The 15501-nt window shown below is 54.1% G+C and overlaps 1 protein-coding gene across 4 annotated transcripts in view; it reads right to left on the bottom strand.

The window, feature by feature from the left end:
• Positions 1-15501, bottom strand: part of TMEM104 (transmembrane protein 104) — a 58385-nt gene that overhangs the window by 28328 nt on the left and 14556 nt on the right. For 2 of the 4 annotated variants that reach the window (XM_055325688.1, XM_055325713.1), the window contains 2 exons: positions 13899-14007; positions 10103-10217 (listed from right to left, as the gene is read on the bottom strand). In XM_055325688.1, coding sequence (XP_055181663.1) covers positions 10103-10217; positions 13899-14007 — 224 coding nt within the window. Of the gene's footprint in view, positions 1-10102; positions 10218-13898; positions 14008-14453; positions 14554-15501 lie in introns of all 4 variants that reach the window. The other 2 variants (XM_055325704.1, XM_055325696.1) reach the window with 2 other exon arrangements.

Raw genomic sequence — 15501 nt, 5'->3', positions numbered from 1 at the left:
AGAAGCATGTGTTCCTGGAGCACATGCCCTTCTCGAGCTATGGGCTCACGATGACCTATAGCCAAAAACCAAGTCTGTTCACAGCAAACGATTCAGCCCCACTTGGAATGCAGGAGTGTGGACACATGTCCTATTTGCAAAAAGCAAGTGTGTACTTGCTGGAAGAGGCTGAGCCAGAGATGAGAGGGTGCTAGGCTCCAACAAAGGCAACAGTGAGCCCCAAAGGTAGACTCCGAAGGACACTCTTAGTGGCCCCTGAGCTACAGAACAGAGAGGCAGGAAACCAAACCCACACAGCAGCCAGTCAGACCAGGATCAAGAGGCTGGCCAGGAGGAGAGACTAGTCCCAGCACCTGATTAACTGGGAAGAGGATGAAGCTCTGGGGTGTCTTCCCTGAGGAGCTGAACGCTGGCCAGTGAGGTCATGCCCAAATAAGTTCTGCTGAACTATGAGTGCAAACATTGTTTGTCTTGATTTCAGGGAGAGGCCAAGGGTGGCTGCTCCCAACCTTGTACATGCAGATAGCTCCAGCTGTCACAAGCCCAGAATGCCCCCTCCTGGAGGCTGGGAAGGGGTTAGATGTAAGAGTACAGTTAAGAATCTCCTGGACAGAGCTTCCAGCCTCCCGGGAGGCTGGAAGATGAGTGGCAACCATGACATAGGCCGTGTGGGGTGAGCACTCCCAGACGGTCCGTGCCAGCTGAGGGGGAGGAGGGCCGGACACAGGGCCGTCCCGGCTCCTGGAGCACCACTGGCCAATACTGGAGGAGCCTGGGTGACACTGATCCCAGCCCTGTCAGTCTGGAGACAGCCAGGGCTCTCACAAGGCACTTCCTGGGCTCAGTTATTCCCCAAATACACCAACTGGAACACCGCCTGTGACTGACAGCTGAAAGCATCCCCAGGTCCCTTCCTCCAAATTTTCTGCCTCTCTTTTCTCAAGGCAATTGGAAACAAAGCAGACCTATGAAAAGACCCAAATAACCTCCTCCTCTGAATCTACTGCTCTAAACATCCCCTGCTCTACTTAGATGAAATAGAAATCTTCAGTAGGGACCTGAGGTTTATAACCTATCTTTATGGTTTTTCCTCTAAGGGGGAAAAAAAAAAGCACATTTCCTAAACCTATAGATGGCAAAAAAGAAAGATCAGGAAATTCATCCCAAATTTCTATCATCAAGGAGCATGATGTCTTACTGGGGGGCCTGGCTGCTAAACTCGGTGTTAAAGATGTGTGGAACAAGCAGCTACCTGTGAGGGAGTGACAGGTTATGACCCACGGCAGGGCACCCTCAGTACCCGTAGGCCTGGCTGTGTACTGCCAGGAAACAGCTCAGGTGTCGTGACCGCCACCGGATGCAGCTTGTGTCTTTCCAGAACGCATGCCGTGGCTCCCAGGCAACTGTCTCCACTATCAAGTCACAATCCCTGGCCCCAGCCTGTGGGATAGGAACAGGTCCCACACACCTGGTCCAGGTATCCCCCTACCCAATCATCTCCAAGCTCCCAACCGGGAGATGGTTGGGGTTACATTTGGAGGGATGCTGTCGGCAGAGGGAAGAACTATGCCTACTGTCTCGCCCCAGAACCTCCCCTTGCCTCTGATCCATCACCCAGAGAAGGCTTGGCCTTGGAGACAAGGGAACCCACACACAGTACCTTCCATTGAAGACCCCGACACCCTGGGAATTGGTTACTAGCTCCACTTTAGAAAGCTGAGGTAAAGTGGATAAAATAACTTGTCAAGACTGTAATGACGGAGACAGCTGAGATCAGAAATTAGGCTGTGTGTATTCAAGGCTGGCCCCCTTCCTAGGGCATTTACTGCTTCCCTTGATTATGCCCTAGAGAACGTCTCTCCACCACCTCTAACCTCAGCAAAGCTGCCTCCCCTGGGGGCAGGGGTGGAGGGCTGGGCCGGCTGGGTGGCATTAGCCTGGCATGGCTGCTGTCCCCCTCACCCCCTACTGGAGGACAGGCCTGCGTGCCTGTGTTGTCTCTTTCTCAGCTGAAAAGCCAGATGGTGCCCGGTGGTGGGCAGAGTTCCAAGGATTTGGTGCCAGAGCCGCAACCCTTGTGGTTGGGGCGGGGGGGGATAAATATTGTGGAAAACCCACATAGTCACTCACTTAATGATTATATGCCATCTAGGCTAATTATTAAGGGCAGCCTGGCTCCTCACAATCGAGAGAGAGAGAGAGAGAGAGAGAGAGAGAGAGAGAGATATGGAGATGGGTCTGCATCTACCTGCCCAGGTGAGAACACAGGCTTGATCTTGAGCAAGGAGGGCTGTAAGGGGCAGTGATGACAGGGGGCTGGCGGGACAGAGAGGGTGTGTGCGTGAGGAAGGCTGGGGGCCCCGCCTGGAAAAACAGATCTGCCTTTAGACCTGGCACCTGTCTTAGCACTTCACTGCTTGCATTTTAGGCGCCAAAGAGGAGGTGGCAGAGAGATGGGTGAGCCACCCTAGACTTCCTGGCATGTGGTCAGCGCCTGACTGCTCCTCTCTGCCCTCAGCCTACAAAGACAGGGTGCTCCTAAGGCCATGCTGAGGGGTTGCTTTTCCGGCCAGGGCAGTACAGAAGATGGCTCGTGCCTTTGGGAAAAGTAAAGCCAGCTGGATGTGGATTTTTCCTGGCGGGAGCAGCAGTTGCCAGCCATAATGAGCCACGGGCATCGACAGCCCTGAGACCTTACAGACGGACTGGACCAGTGCTGGCCACGGACCCAGCGGTGACAGCACACCCGAGTGCTCTCGGTTATTTAAATGTTCATGGAGCAACTGCCCTCTGTGAGGCCCACGCTAATTCCAGATGTGTGGGTCAGGCACAGCCTTGACTTCGAGATGCTCGTGGGGAGTCCACGTAATTAGACACCAAAGTGCAATTATTGCCGTGGTAGGGGGTGGGGGGAGGGTAATGGCTGCAGGTGTCTTTAAAGGAGGCACCTGAATTCAGTTCTGGATGAGTGCTCGTCAGACTCTGAAGCAATGGAAAGGTATTGAACGGGCACAGAGTCCTGAAAGCACCCAGAGTCTTTGGAGGACAGTGGCCAGTGAGTGGGGGACAGTGGTGAGAGAGAAGGTTCCAGAAGGATATAGGAGCAGACCATACCACGTGAAGGAATGTAAATGTTCCTTTATGGAGAACTTCTAAAGGGGTTTTAAGGCAGGGAAATGACAGTCACATTTGCCTAAAACCAATGTTGAAAGGATAAAGTAAGAGAAAAGCTCTGTGGCCTTGGGGCAATCCTCATGCCTGGACTACAGGGATGGGGGCTGGGCAGTGTCTCCTGCGTGGATGAGCACACCAGTCGCCCTGGCCTCAGGCTCTCCTGAGTCCTCTGTGCTAATGGGACAAGGCTTAAAAGGGACTGTACTAGTTTGAACTGTAAGTTCTGGGGGGCAAAAGAGAAAAGGCACACCAGGGGTGTCCTGGCTAGCGGGCCACAGCAATAAATGGGTGAAAAGTGCCACCTTGGTGCTTGCAGTGAGCCCCACGGGAGCCAGAGTGAGTAAGCACACGCCGAGATGTTAACTTCTCCTGCACTGCACGCTTGGTTTACTGGTTCCCACTTTTTTCACTGGTTCCTGAAATCTCTTCACGGAGAACCAAAACCAGCTCTGTATCTTGGTCTATTTATGCTGGATGTCAAGGAAGGGGGGACGGAGGGTAGATAGCACTACTTCCCCCAGGGCTGTGCTTTGCCCCACACACGGAAAAGCTGGAGGTACTCTTCTGGCTTGGCCACGTGACCCAGGGCCTGGGGAGAGTTGTGGGGTCAGGCTATGGGTCAACTTGTCCTCAGAGGTCCTAAGAACAAGGGGCCTTGAGGGGAACGGGTGGACTCTGCTGTGAGTGATGGGGGTGGGGAGCCTCTGGACCATCCATCCAACCCCTCAGCTGCTCCCTTGGAGAAAAGCAACTCCCCTCACCCCCACCACCTAATTCTGTTAGGAGGTAAGCTGGGATACTTTCAGTGGCTGGTGCATGGGCCTCCTGGACCTTAGAACCTGCAAAGATGTTAGCATCTCCAGAAACCAGCTGGAATCTGATTGCGTTTAGTGTCCCTGTCCCGGGGATGTGAGGAGGGTGAGCCATCGCTCTCCATCACCTCAACTGCTTGTTCGTGCAGCACTTGACGAGAGGTGCCAGGTGATGGCTGCAGGTGTTCTGGAGCCTTCCCTTCCTCATTCTACTCTTCCCACTCTCGCCTCTGCGCAGGAAGAGTGGATGGCGGTGGGAGTGCTCCGCGCTGGAGCTGGAGGGGAGGGAGGGAAGGAAGTCAGGTGCCCAGAACACGGGAGCCCTGCAGAGAGGAGCACAGGCCAGGCTGGCTCCACCCCTTCCCTGCTGACGTCAGACCTCGAAATAGACAGATTGGGGAGCAGGATTCTTTGCCGACACTGAGTAACCTTGGAGGTGGGGAAGGAGGGAAGACAGGGCATCAAGCTGGCTGATTAACAAGCTCTGTCCAATTGGGTATAAGAAATTGCACTACCATCCCCATGCTTCCTCCCTAGTTGATGGTCAGAGTAAAAGGCCTCTCCATGGGGCTGGCATACTGTGGGCTCTAAGAGGAAGCCAAGAGCACCACCCATGGAGACCCAGGAGGGACCTGTTGGCCCTGGCTTAACAAAGAAGGCACTAGCAGAAGGATGTCACTGGAGCCCCTTTCCTCCCGGGGACACACAGAGTCTGAAAATAGTCTGATCAGAGGAGCGATGCTCTTCTTCAATCTGCACTGAAGGGCATGAGGCATTAACTCCAGTAGGTTACTTGTGACACCAGACTGGACACCTGTGGATGTGTGGCCATCGTCCTCCCTTGGAAGAGGCAAGGCACAGAAGTCCCTGACTGTACCCTCCACAGCTGCAGCCCGGAGATCAGAGCAGGCCTCTGCCCAAGAGATGGGGTGCCAGCAAAGCCGTCTACCACTGTGACAGGTCCTCAGTCAGCAGGATTTCTCAAAGGGGAAAGTACACAGATTTCTCCTCAGAACTGGTTGAAAGTGCAGATTCTAGGCCTCACAGCCTTGGAGCTGCTACACGGGGCTGAGGCTGGGACCCAGGAATGTGTATTTTTAACAAGTACCTCAAGTTGGTTCCTGGAACCAAACCCTGAGGTACAGTTGAGGCTCATACTCTGGACCTGAGGGAAGGAAGAGAGCTGGACAGTGTTCCCAGGGCCATATGCCTGTCTTGTGGGTAGAGCACAGCCTCCCTACAGCGGTGAGGGGTACGCATCACAGACCGGTTGGCACCCAGCACCTGGCCCGGCCGTCTCTTCCCTCCTGTCAAGGTGTTCAGGGAACGTCTCAATCTGAGGCTAGAGAAGTTCTTCCCGGAGCCAAACTCACTGGGCCCTGCTGTGCTCTGTGACCCTTCCTTCCAGATTCACGCTCACCACGAAGCATCTGCTCAGCAATGCGCTCTGCGGCACCTCCCTTTGCACTTGAAGGCTTATTAAAATGTACCTTGGTCTGCTCTCAGCTAATCCACGAGACAGCCCCAGCTCATGCTAATTAATCAGATGTCATCATTAATATGCACCCTAATTGTTCAGCTCCCCTGATGCCCATCACGCTCGGGTCAGCATCTCTGCTGGCTGCAAACCCTTTGGACTTCCTCGGCTCCAGCTTTTTTCTCTGGGCTGGCCTGCAGTCCGGAGGACGTGCCCAAAGACACTTTTATTCTCAGCACAGTTTGCACAGCCAGCGCCGCTGGCTAGGATGCCAGCAACACAGAGGAGCGCAGTTATTACTTTAGAATGAGCGCTTTATTTAATTAAACAATTATTGCCGAGGCCCTGGGGCGCTATTTAGAAAGACACTGGATTCGGCTCACAATAGACACCCTGTAACAGAGAGTGAGCATCGCTCAGGGGGCAAGCACAGCCCCACAAACTCAGCAGGGCCCTCACAAGTACCATGGGTCCTCTGTGCAATGAAAGCATCAGACGGACACAGGGCAGGAGGGAAAAAATGGGCTGGCGTGCACGGTTTCCATCCTAGTTAACACAAAATATTTAAGAACATTCCACCTTCCTCTAAAACCACTAGCAGGCTGCTGGGTTCTAGATGATGTTTTTTTTCCCCCCCTGCACTTTTGGGGGAAATGAAACCAAGTGGGGAGGAGGGGAGCGAGATGTGAAATCAATCAGGACACTTCCTTAAAGGAAACAAAGTCACTTTTAGCTCCTTACCCAGAAAAGGAAGGCTGGAAGCAGAGGGGATGTGGAGCATGGAGATGGCCTGGGTTGAACCGTTTGGGGTCAGCCCAGAGCAGCTTGAGGGGAATGCTGAAAACACACACAGGTCAGTGGCAGGGTCGGCCTAGGACGCTTGTGAAGCGAGGAGCGTCAGGCATTTATCCCTACTCGTGCCACTCACAGAGAAGGCGTGCTTAAGCCTCAAGCTCAGGCTGCCTGGGATGAGTGTGGATAAAACGGTCCTGAAAAAGCACAGTGCAGAAGGTCCCCAGCAGGGATGAGCACTCCCCATGGAGACCTATTTGGAAGTTTCCCAACCAGATTGGCCCGTGCAGGAGTGTGGGCCGTGGGCATGCACTTAACAAGCTCCATGAAGCTTCCCAGCCTGTGTGTGCGTACAAGGGTGTGTGCATCCCTGGCTCTCTTGTAGGTGGGCTGCTCATCGCTGCTCATCCCTGTTTCCATACGAACCAGGCTTTGGATTGCTGCCCCAATGCACGTATATAGGTGGATACTTCCTTTCTGCCCCAATGCATGTGAATAGGTGGTACTTCCTTTACAAGAAACAGGCGTCTAAAAGTTCTATTTATAAATCCTCAGTTTTCACGGAATAACATTTTACACCCATTAGGAAAACCAAGTACTCAAGAGAAACCTGCAGCCAGTCCTTTTACGAACTAATGAAGTACTTTGTAACTATCAATTACCTCCCCTGTTTGTTTTATACATTTGGACTTCCATACAGTGAGGTTTCTTAAGAGCTAAGCATGCTGGGGTAAGGGTGGCCAGGTGATGGCACACAAGATAATTCCCCCCATCTCAAGGCACCTGCCTGGCTGAATTGAGGATGGGGGCAGGGCGGAAGGATGAGAATCCAGGTCAGTTTACCTGACATCTACCCATGGGCCCAGGAGTCCAAACAGTCTGCCCTGGGCAAATGGCGTTTGTAAGCAAGTACTCATGACTTGCCAGACAATGGATATAGGGGTAGAGACCTGGGACGTTCTAAGAGGGCAGAGAAATGCTCAAACTGCCAGCGTGTGACAAGGGAGTCTGGGCAGTTCACCTGGCTCAGGAGCTAGGATATAAGTTCCCTCCATCCACCAGGACAGAGTAGAGCATGCAGGACCCCAACCAATGGCAACAAACAGCTTCTGAGATTTGGGGAAGGGACAGTGGGGACTGTCCAGGAGAAGCGAGGACCACCAGCTTGAGATCCAAATTCCCATCACCTGGTATCTTGACTGGGAGCAGAGAGGCGGCGGCACTGGGGATTAAGTGTCACCTTCTAAGCCAGTGTGTCAGGTGTCTGCCATGGCAGAGACAGGATGTGAGGGTGATGGATGGCGGGCTTAACGCCAGCCGACAGAACCCATGTCCCTGAGAGGCACATTAAAAATAAAAACAGCAATCCTCTCACGGAGCTGAAGAAGGAAGCTCAGCCCCAACACCCAAAGGTGCTGGGGAGTGGGGCAGGGGGCAGCGGTCCCCATGGCCCAGGGAGGTGCTACCCAGGTTTGCATGGAAACGTGAGGGCTGGTCTGGAGCATGCAGGGCAGCAGCCGGACAGACTCTCGGGATGTGTGGGAGGCTGTGCCCAGGCAGCGGTAGCCATGGGTGATGGGCGGGGTGCTGGAGGCTCATGAGGTCCTTCACAGGAGTTCGAGAGCCAAACCACAGTGTTGGAATGAGTGACAGAGCAATCTGAATTTCATTTAGAAAGGGCTGGGTGGGGGTGGGGGTGGGGGTGGAAAGCACACCAAAAACAAGAGGCCATTCCCAGGATGAAATATATAGACAGCTCCCTTGAAAAAAGAAGAGAGAGAGAGAGAAAAAAAAAAAAACAAAGACCTGTCCCTGTATTATTGATTTCCTTGAGAAAGAGAGACAAGCTAATCCTTTAAAGTCAGTCACTTCAATGTAAGCACGAGCATTCCCCCCACATTAGAGATCCAGCTCTTGTTTGGGTTGCGGGCCCACACATTTTTGGGGCATAGGGCAGAAATTTCATTCATGGAGACCCGGCATTGTGGGTTGAAAGTGGAGGTTTGGCACATGGGGGAGAGGCTCACGAGGACACATTGCTGCACAACTGGCTGAAGACGCCGCAGGCCACCATCAAGCCGAAGCCCCCGGTGTCTGCCAGGCACAGGGCATTAGGGCTGCCCCGCTCCTCCCACCTGTGGTGACCAGCCGGTATGACTGCTATCTTCCCATGAGTGAGTGGGGAGAAAGAGAGACCAAGCAAAATGGACATTATTGAACATCCAGATGGAGTGAAGGGGAGCTGACAAGTAGCACATTGTGGGGAGAAAGGAAAAAAGAAAGAAAGATGGGCTTCCCTGGTAGTCCTGGTAGGTGGCCATCCTACAAAGGACGCACTTTGATATTCTAGACCCCATAAGCAACCCATGTGCACCAGACAGGAGGGCAGTGTGTCCTGGAGAAAGGAAGCTGCCATCAGGCCACTTGTGGGCTTAGGGCACTGCTCTCTGCACCCAAACAGAGCCACCCCATGAGCCCTCACAAAGACAGTTCATTTGCCCTGTCAGTTCCCACCAGCCCTCTGGGGCCTCCCTTCCCAGCTTACTGTCACCTTCTACTCCAAGTTCCCAGTAGTGGCAAATCCAGGGGCAGCGTCCATGCCATGTCCTACTGGGGCACACGGAGGTGCCTCTAGAGGTATGCAGCAGTGTTCCCGAGAGCCCCCACATCCTGTCATGTCACTGTGGCTGCTAAACCTTGTTGCGCCGTGCTTTCCCCCCTCACTGGTCCTGAAGGCCTCTAGGCCACCTCTTGCCCCAGAATTGGTAAGAATAAATATTCAAGTGATGGCAGCGGTGACCCACTTATTAGCAGATGCCACAGCCCCAGGGCATCGTGGCTGATGCTGAAAGAACACAGAAAGGGACCGTGGCAGGGACAAGAAATGTCCTTGGGAAGTTGTGTCCAATGCTGGTGCTCCTTGAGCGAATGTGAGAAGTCTGCTCCACTATCTAGGAGTGAGAGGCAGCAAATCCATCAAGCAGACAGGCAGGGTGAGCAGACACGGATCACTGAACAGATCCCATCCTGGGCAGCACCACCCCACCCCTCTGCAAACATTAAGCTCCAAGGGCTGATGACCGGGTGAGACCTGCCCCTTCTCTCGGGCCTCGCCAGCAGGGCAGCCTGCAAGTCCAGCAAGGCTGTGACCAGGGCCAGAGGATGGGGGTGGGAACCCCAGGAGCTGGGCTTCTGTCTTTGCCTTGGCCCTGGGGAAGACACAGTCCCAAAGTCTCAGTTTTCTCTGCTGTAAAGTGGAATGATGCCATGAGCCTTACTGTGTGCAGCTGGAAGGGCGAAATGAGAAAGTGAGTGGCAAGAGGCTACACCCACGCAAAGCTGCAGTAGGAAGGGCCGGTCAAGGCTTGGCATGGCCATGCAGGCACGTCACGCCCCTCTCCATCTCCTTACAAAAAGGATGTTCACACCTTGAGTGGTACTGTCTTAGGAAAAGACTCCTGAGTTTTAAAAAGGGGACTACATGGTATTCTAAATGTTGCAGATGACAGACAAGTATTGCTGCATCACGCTGAGGCAAGATGGAATCAGAAAACACGACTTCCTGGCAGATGGAGAAACCGGGACTCTCGTGAAAGCCTAGGAAGCCCCTTCCCATGTTAACCTGAGCCCGAATCGGATTGCCCTACACCCCTCGGAAGAGCCCAGCAGATAGAACTCCCTAAACTCCCCCACAGCCCCCAATACACACCCCGCTTCTTCAAGGGGGTGACCAGGCACCTGCAGGCTGTCATCTCTCTCCCGGGCCACCTCCTGTATCAAGGCAGGATGGCAAGCCAGGGTGACCTTGTCCTGTCCCAAGGCAGCCACGAGGGCCCCCACTCCATACCATCGGTTTGTAGCCGAGCCTCCAGCCAGGATGAGCTCCGTTGTGCCATCTGCGCTCCCGGCTCTGCTTGGCCGGTGCCTGCTGGGCTGCCGGTGACCCAGCAGCATCTGTCCACCTGTAAGAGGCAGAGGCCACTCCTGCGAACCGGCAGGAGTGCTCGGCGCCCAGGACGTCCCACTGTGGCCTCAGGGCTTCCCTCTGACACTCTAGAGGCAGGGGCAACATCAGGGCTAGGCCCTGGGCTTGGGGTTTGGGGGATGGGCTGGGAAGCGCTGCAGGGACAAGAAAGTGAAATGAGCAACTCGTAGTGCCCTCGACTCCATGGAACAGCGGCACGCATCCTGCTTCCCAGACACTCGGGAAGGTTGAGTTCCTGGAGAGAACTGATTTATGCACAACCACACCACTTCACCACTGGTCCTTGGCTCCTCCTCACCGCACAGGGGAGAGGGAAGCGCTCACTTCTGTTTCCTAGCAAGGCCAGAGAAGCTCTGCACAAAGAATCCCAAGATATTCCCCAGCCTGGAGGCGAGGTTACTGGTTTGAAAGAGGTGGGGCACCTGACACTTTCTCACTGATCCTTCAAAGGAGCAGAAGGGGCATGTGTGGGGTTCTGAGAATCCAAGGGCAGCTGACAGCAGGTCCTGATGGTTAATTCTCATGGGCTCTTGCCAGGGCCCAGGTCACTGCTGGCTCCAGCTGCAGCAGCCTGTGGGGACGGCCCTGGCAAGCACGTGTGACTCACGGGACCCCCGCCTCCCAGTGCCCTGTTCTGTGGCTACTCCAAGGAAGGAGAGGGAGAGACTGACTCATATCAGCTGCACTGGCAATCACAGAATGTGGACGGAGGTCGCAGGGTGGAGGGGAGGAGAAATTTTCCATTCGTTATGGTCAAGGGCTTTGGGAGGCGACTGGTAGCTGCTGATGGAGAAAGCTCCTTTCTTATCATGATGCTACGCACAGGCTGGCCTCTGGGTAGAGTTAATACCCCAAATATTCTCATTCTATGTGTGCATTTCAGTAGCATTCCTGGGAAGACACGGAAAAGACTGGTTTCCAAAGGACCTTCTGAAAATTAAACTACAAAATAAAAGCCTGTATCTTTATTCCCCAGGATGTACTGTCCCAAAATAGCAATGAAGAGATGGTTATTACAAGGCCCTTACAAAACACGCAGGCTGGGCAGGTGCATCACCTACCTAATACCTGAGACAAGGAGAGGATTGTGCACGGGGTGGGGGTGCTTTAAAGCTGCCTGCCGTCTCACCCCACATCGTGGTGAAGTCTGGCTGCCGGCAAAAATCAGAAATCACGGGTAGAGAGAGGTACTGGGAGTCTCCAGAAGGGACAATTTCCTGAATGTGAATAACTAAAGCAGTATGGGGAGAAGTACGAGCCTCCTCCTTTACATCTGCAGAGGCCACCTGATGGAATGAAGACACCCGGAGGAGCCCCATGGGTCCGGTTTGGGAAGGGGAGGTGCCCCTGCCACCCTCAACAGAGAGCTCAGGACCAAGGAAGGAAACCTCTGTGTTTGCTGATCCCTTCCAGGTCACTGACAGGGGTGTGGTTTGTGGGTGCACACCCAGTGTGGCGAGGCAGGAACCACTGTTCTTCAGAAGCCACAGACCCCAGGAGCTGGACACAAAGTTCTAACTCCTGAGATGATGTGGAGATCTGGCTGCCTTGAATTTCTCCAAACCAGGGAGGAAGCACACTTGGACACAACACCTGAGCAAAGCAAGGCCCCCAGCAGCGGACCGGGAGGAGGAGGAATGGAAAAACAACCCGGCGGGATAGGCTCTATTCCCTTGGGCCCTTCCCACCCCTGCTGCTTTTGCGGGTTGGGTGGCAATCAGCCCTGGGAGTTATAAGCACAATATCTGAAAGATGAAGGTGGTAATTAATGCCTGTCTGCTTTCCTGAACAGCTCCTTCTTCCTCATCAGGGGGTTATTGAGATTCAGGGAGGGAGGCTCCCATCACGTGGAAGGTTTACGGGAATAAGTGAGGGAACATTTTAATAAAGCAATAATAATGCTTCTAAATAATTTACCAGGCAAATGGCAGCAGCCAATATTCCCAGTACTTGTATCTATTTTGCTGGGGAGGGGATGTGCCAGGCAGATTCAGCATAGATTTTTTTTTTTTTAATATTTTATTTGAGAGAGCAAGCGAGCACATGCACGAGCAGAGGGGAGGAGAAGAGGGAGAAGCAGATTCCCTGTTAAGCAGGGAGCCTGATGCGGAACTCGATCTCAGGACCGTAGGATCACGACATGAGCCGAAGGCAGACGCTTAACTGACTGAGCCACCCAGGAGCCCAATTTAGCAGATTCTATCAGCTTCTCCTAGAAAGACCCACCTGAGGTCGGGTCCCTCTGCAGGTCCCTCTGCCCTGATGTGCTCCAGTGTCTGTGTTGAGCCTCTTGGACCTCTTCCTCCACCTTCTCCTGCTTCCTCCTTCCTCTAGTTAGAGATCTAGGCAGGTCGTTTTACTCACTGATACCTTTGCTAATATCATCAATGATGGCTTGTTGAAATGCTAAGAGGCTAACGGGTCTGAGCTGTGCTGCCCTCCTGACAGTGACCCCTGTCCCTCAACAAGACTGGGCAAGTAGGGAACGGTGCCAGGGAATTAACTTGCTTCCAAGTTCCCACCACATGTAGGGGGATTTGAAATATGATTCTATTAAAAGACAAATTTCTAGTCCTAGGTGACCGTGCAAGCCAAAAACCAGACCATCCAATCGCTCCAGCAATGCAGAAGAGGAAAACCAACCTCTCCCTATGTGTGGCCCACAGGTTGCCTTCAGTAGGTCCACAGGTCTTCAGATGGGACTGGGAAGGCAAAACCGGCACTCAGTGGCCCAGTAACTCAGAACCAGGTAACCGCTGGAAGCACCTGCAGGAACCTCTACCAGGACACGGACAGGTAAGTCAAGAGGCCAACTCCCCGAAAGGCTTGCCTCTTTCCTGAACCCTACCTCCTTCCCTGAATCAGTGAAGTGGCCACGTGTCAAACTCTGTGTCACCTCACACACCTAAATCTGTGTCAGGGTTGAGGAGGACCAAGAGGAGGCAGAGAATATTAATAGATCCTGCAAAAGGGGGAGGGAATCATTTCGGAGTCCTGCCCACAAAGTAGGCAGAGATAAATAATGGCCTCTGGTTTCATGTCTGGCATGGCATCCAGTTCCAGCCCACGTCCCCCCTGCCCATGGCACAGAAGAGTCGAGAGCAGCCTGGAGATTCATCTTCCTCCCTCACCTGCAGGGAGGAGGGGAGAAAGGGAGAGAGCTGGGCTGATCCTTCCCTATTTGGAGAGCTTGTTTGTGGTCAGGGCCAACCGCTAAGATGGTTCAGTCCTGCCTGCCCAGTTGGGAAGCCCGGCACCTACCATATGCTCTTGGGCTGGCCAGGAGTTAAGTCAAAATGTGGCAAGTCTCCAGGAAATTAGCCCTGACACACTTAAAGAGCTATGCTGAGGGTGCCCCTCAAACCGTGAGCTCAGTTTATGAGTTCACAGCCAGGAGCTGGCAATGACCCGAATGCCAACTCCGAGGAACGTGTGACTGGACACGCAGGCTATGTTCTTAGTAACCTGGTGTTTTCTGCCCAGGACCATTGCCCCAGTAACTAGCCTGGGAGTTATAAGCACAATATCTGAAAGATGAAGGTGGTAATTAATGCCTGTGGAGCTGTGTAGACCCTCCTCTCTGGGGAAAGAGCTTGATCAAAGAGTAAAGTTCAAATGCCCCCAGCCACCCAGGCTGGGCAGAGGTGAGGCCACTCACCAGGTAGATGCGGTAGGCGTCCACACGGCGCAGGGGCCCCCAGCAGGGGTCGGTGTCGTTGTGCTTGGTGTCAGCCTCCACACCGCAGGACTCGTTGCCAGTGGCGCTGCTGATAAAGAGAAGAGTGGCTCAGTGTGGCCCCCACTTGGCTGGGAGCAGACAGGATGTAACGTTACTAATTATTAGCCACCACTGCGCCTCTACTCCCGCTGCAGCTGCTTCTAGACCAACCTCACTCAACATGAATCACAATCCTCAATCTCTTTGGGCAGGTGCTACTTGTCCCTTTGGCGCCATTCCCCAGTGACCCAGGAGCCCCTGGTGGGAATCCTAGTCATCTTCCAGGGAGGGGGCAGTAGAGTGTGTTTCCCAGGGACAGAGTGAATAGCCAGCTGTGGTGTCCACAGAATGGGGCCTCGGCCTCTCCAATCTTTAGATGCTGACAAATTTGCTGGGTGTTGTGCTTCTACCAAATACTCTGCCCTGACTGGATGAGGAAGCCTGTTCGGCTATAGCCCAGGTGGCGAGGGGGGCGGAGAGGGGAGAGACACTCACCAGGTCACCTGCATGAGGGAGAAGGGGACAGCGGCAGCGTAGATGGCCAAATCCCCGTACAGGTAAATGATGATGCAGAAATAGAACAAGTTGACCCCCACTGAAAGGAACAGAGTCACTGTCAGGGAGCCACGCAGGCGCCTGTGTTCTTTCCTGACCATGAGGTCTCCACTCTCCTACAGCTTTCCTTTCTCCAGAAAGAAAGCAACTAAGTCCCGTGGCTTGTTTTGGCTGGCTGCACTGTGTGGCAGCAGGAGCCACGGCCGCCCGTGACCTCCACCTCAGCGAGGCTAGGCGAGGCTGGGGGCCCAAGACACTCCACATCCAGGCAGGTGCAGGGCAGTGTGAGGTGGGGGCTGCCCAGGGAGGATCAGAGGGGTCTCCTTGCTTGGGACGGGCTGTCTGGGCAGGAGGAGTAGAGAGGCGCTGGGTCAGGAGCCTGAGCGTGCCTGGATTGGGGCCCCTCACACCCTAACACAGGACTCTATGACAAAGGCTGGTACTGAGGACTGGAAAGCGAAGAGAACCAAAAATGGCCCAGGTTCTGAAGCTGCAAGAAGGTGAAAAGCCCTGATGTCCAAAGCCTCATTCTGGTGACGGATCACCAAGGCTCAGATGGGAAGGAGGGGGCGGCTGGGCTGCTGCCGACACAGGGGGCCATGGGAGGGGCCGCTCAAGACGCGCTTGAGGTCAGAACATTTGCCAGGGAGAATGCTGCCTTCTGAAGGTGCCCGTGGAAGCTCCCTCCACAGAGGCAAACCTTGCCCCCTTCCCCCTCCAGTGCGGCATGAACCAGGAGGGAACGTGGGCTCTAGACCCAGCGCCATGGATCTCACTTCCTGACCCATGACGGAGGCAAGTCCCCGACCACCTCCCATCCCGCACAGCGAGAATTATTCCACCTGTGCTAAATTCCCTACGTGATTCCAGCTTTACAGACCAGGTGTAAAAGCTCTGAAAAAAGCATCCGGGCCCTACAACCTCGAGGTCACAGCCCCAGACAGCCAGTCTCAAACTGCCTTTCAGACCGACTGCTCGTTTTTGATGT

This window comes from Nyctereutes procyonoides, unplaced genomic scaffold (genome assembly GCF_905146905.1).
Source record: "Nyctereutes procyonoides isolate TBG_1078 unplaced genomic scaffold, NYPRO_anot_genome, whole genome shotgun sequence".
In the NCBI taxonomy this organism is placed as follows: Eukaryota; Metazoa; Chordata; class Mammalia; order Carnivora; family Canidae; genus Nyctereutes; species Nyctereutes procyonoides.
This window is presented reverse-complemented; position numbering and strand designations above follow the sequence as displayed.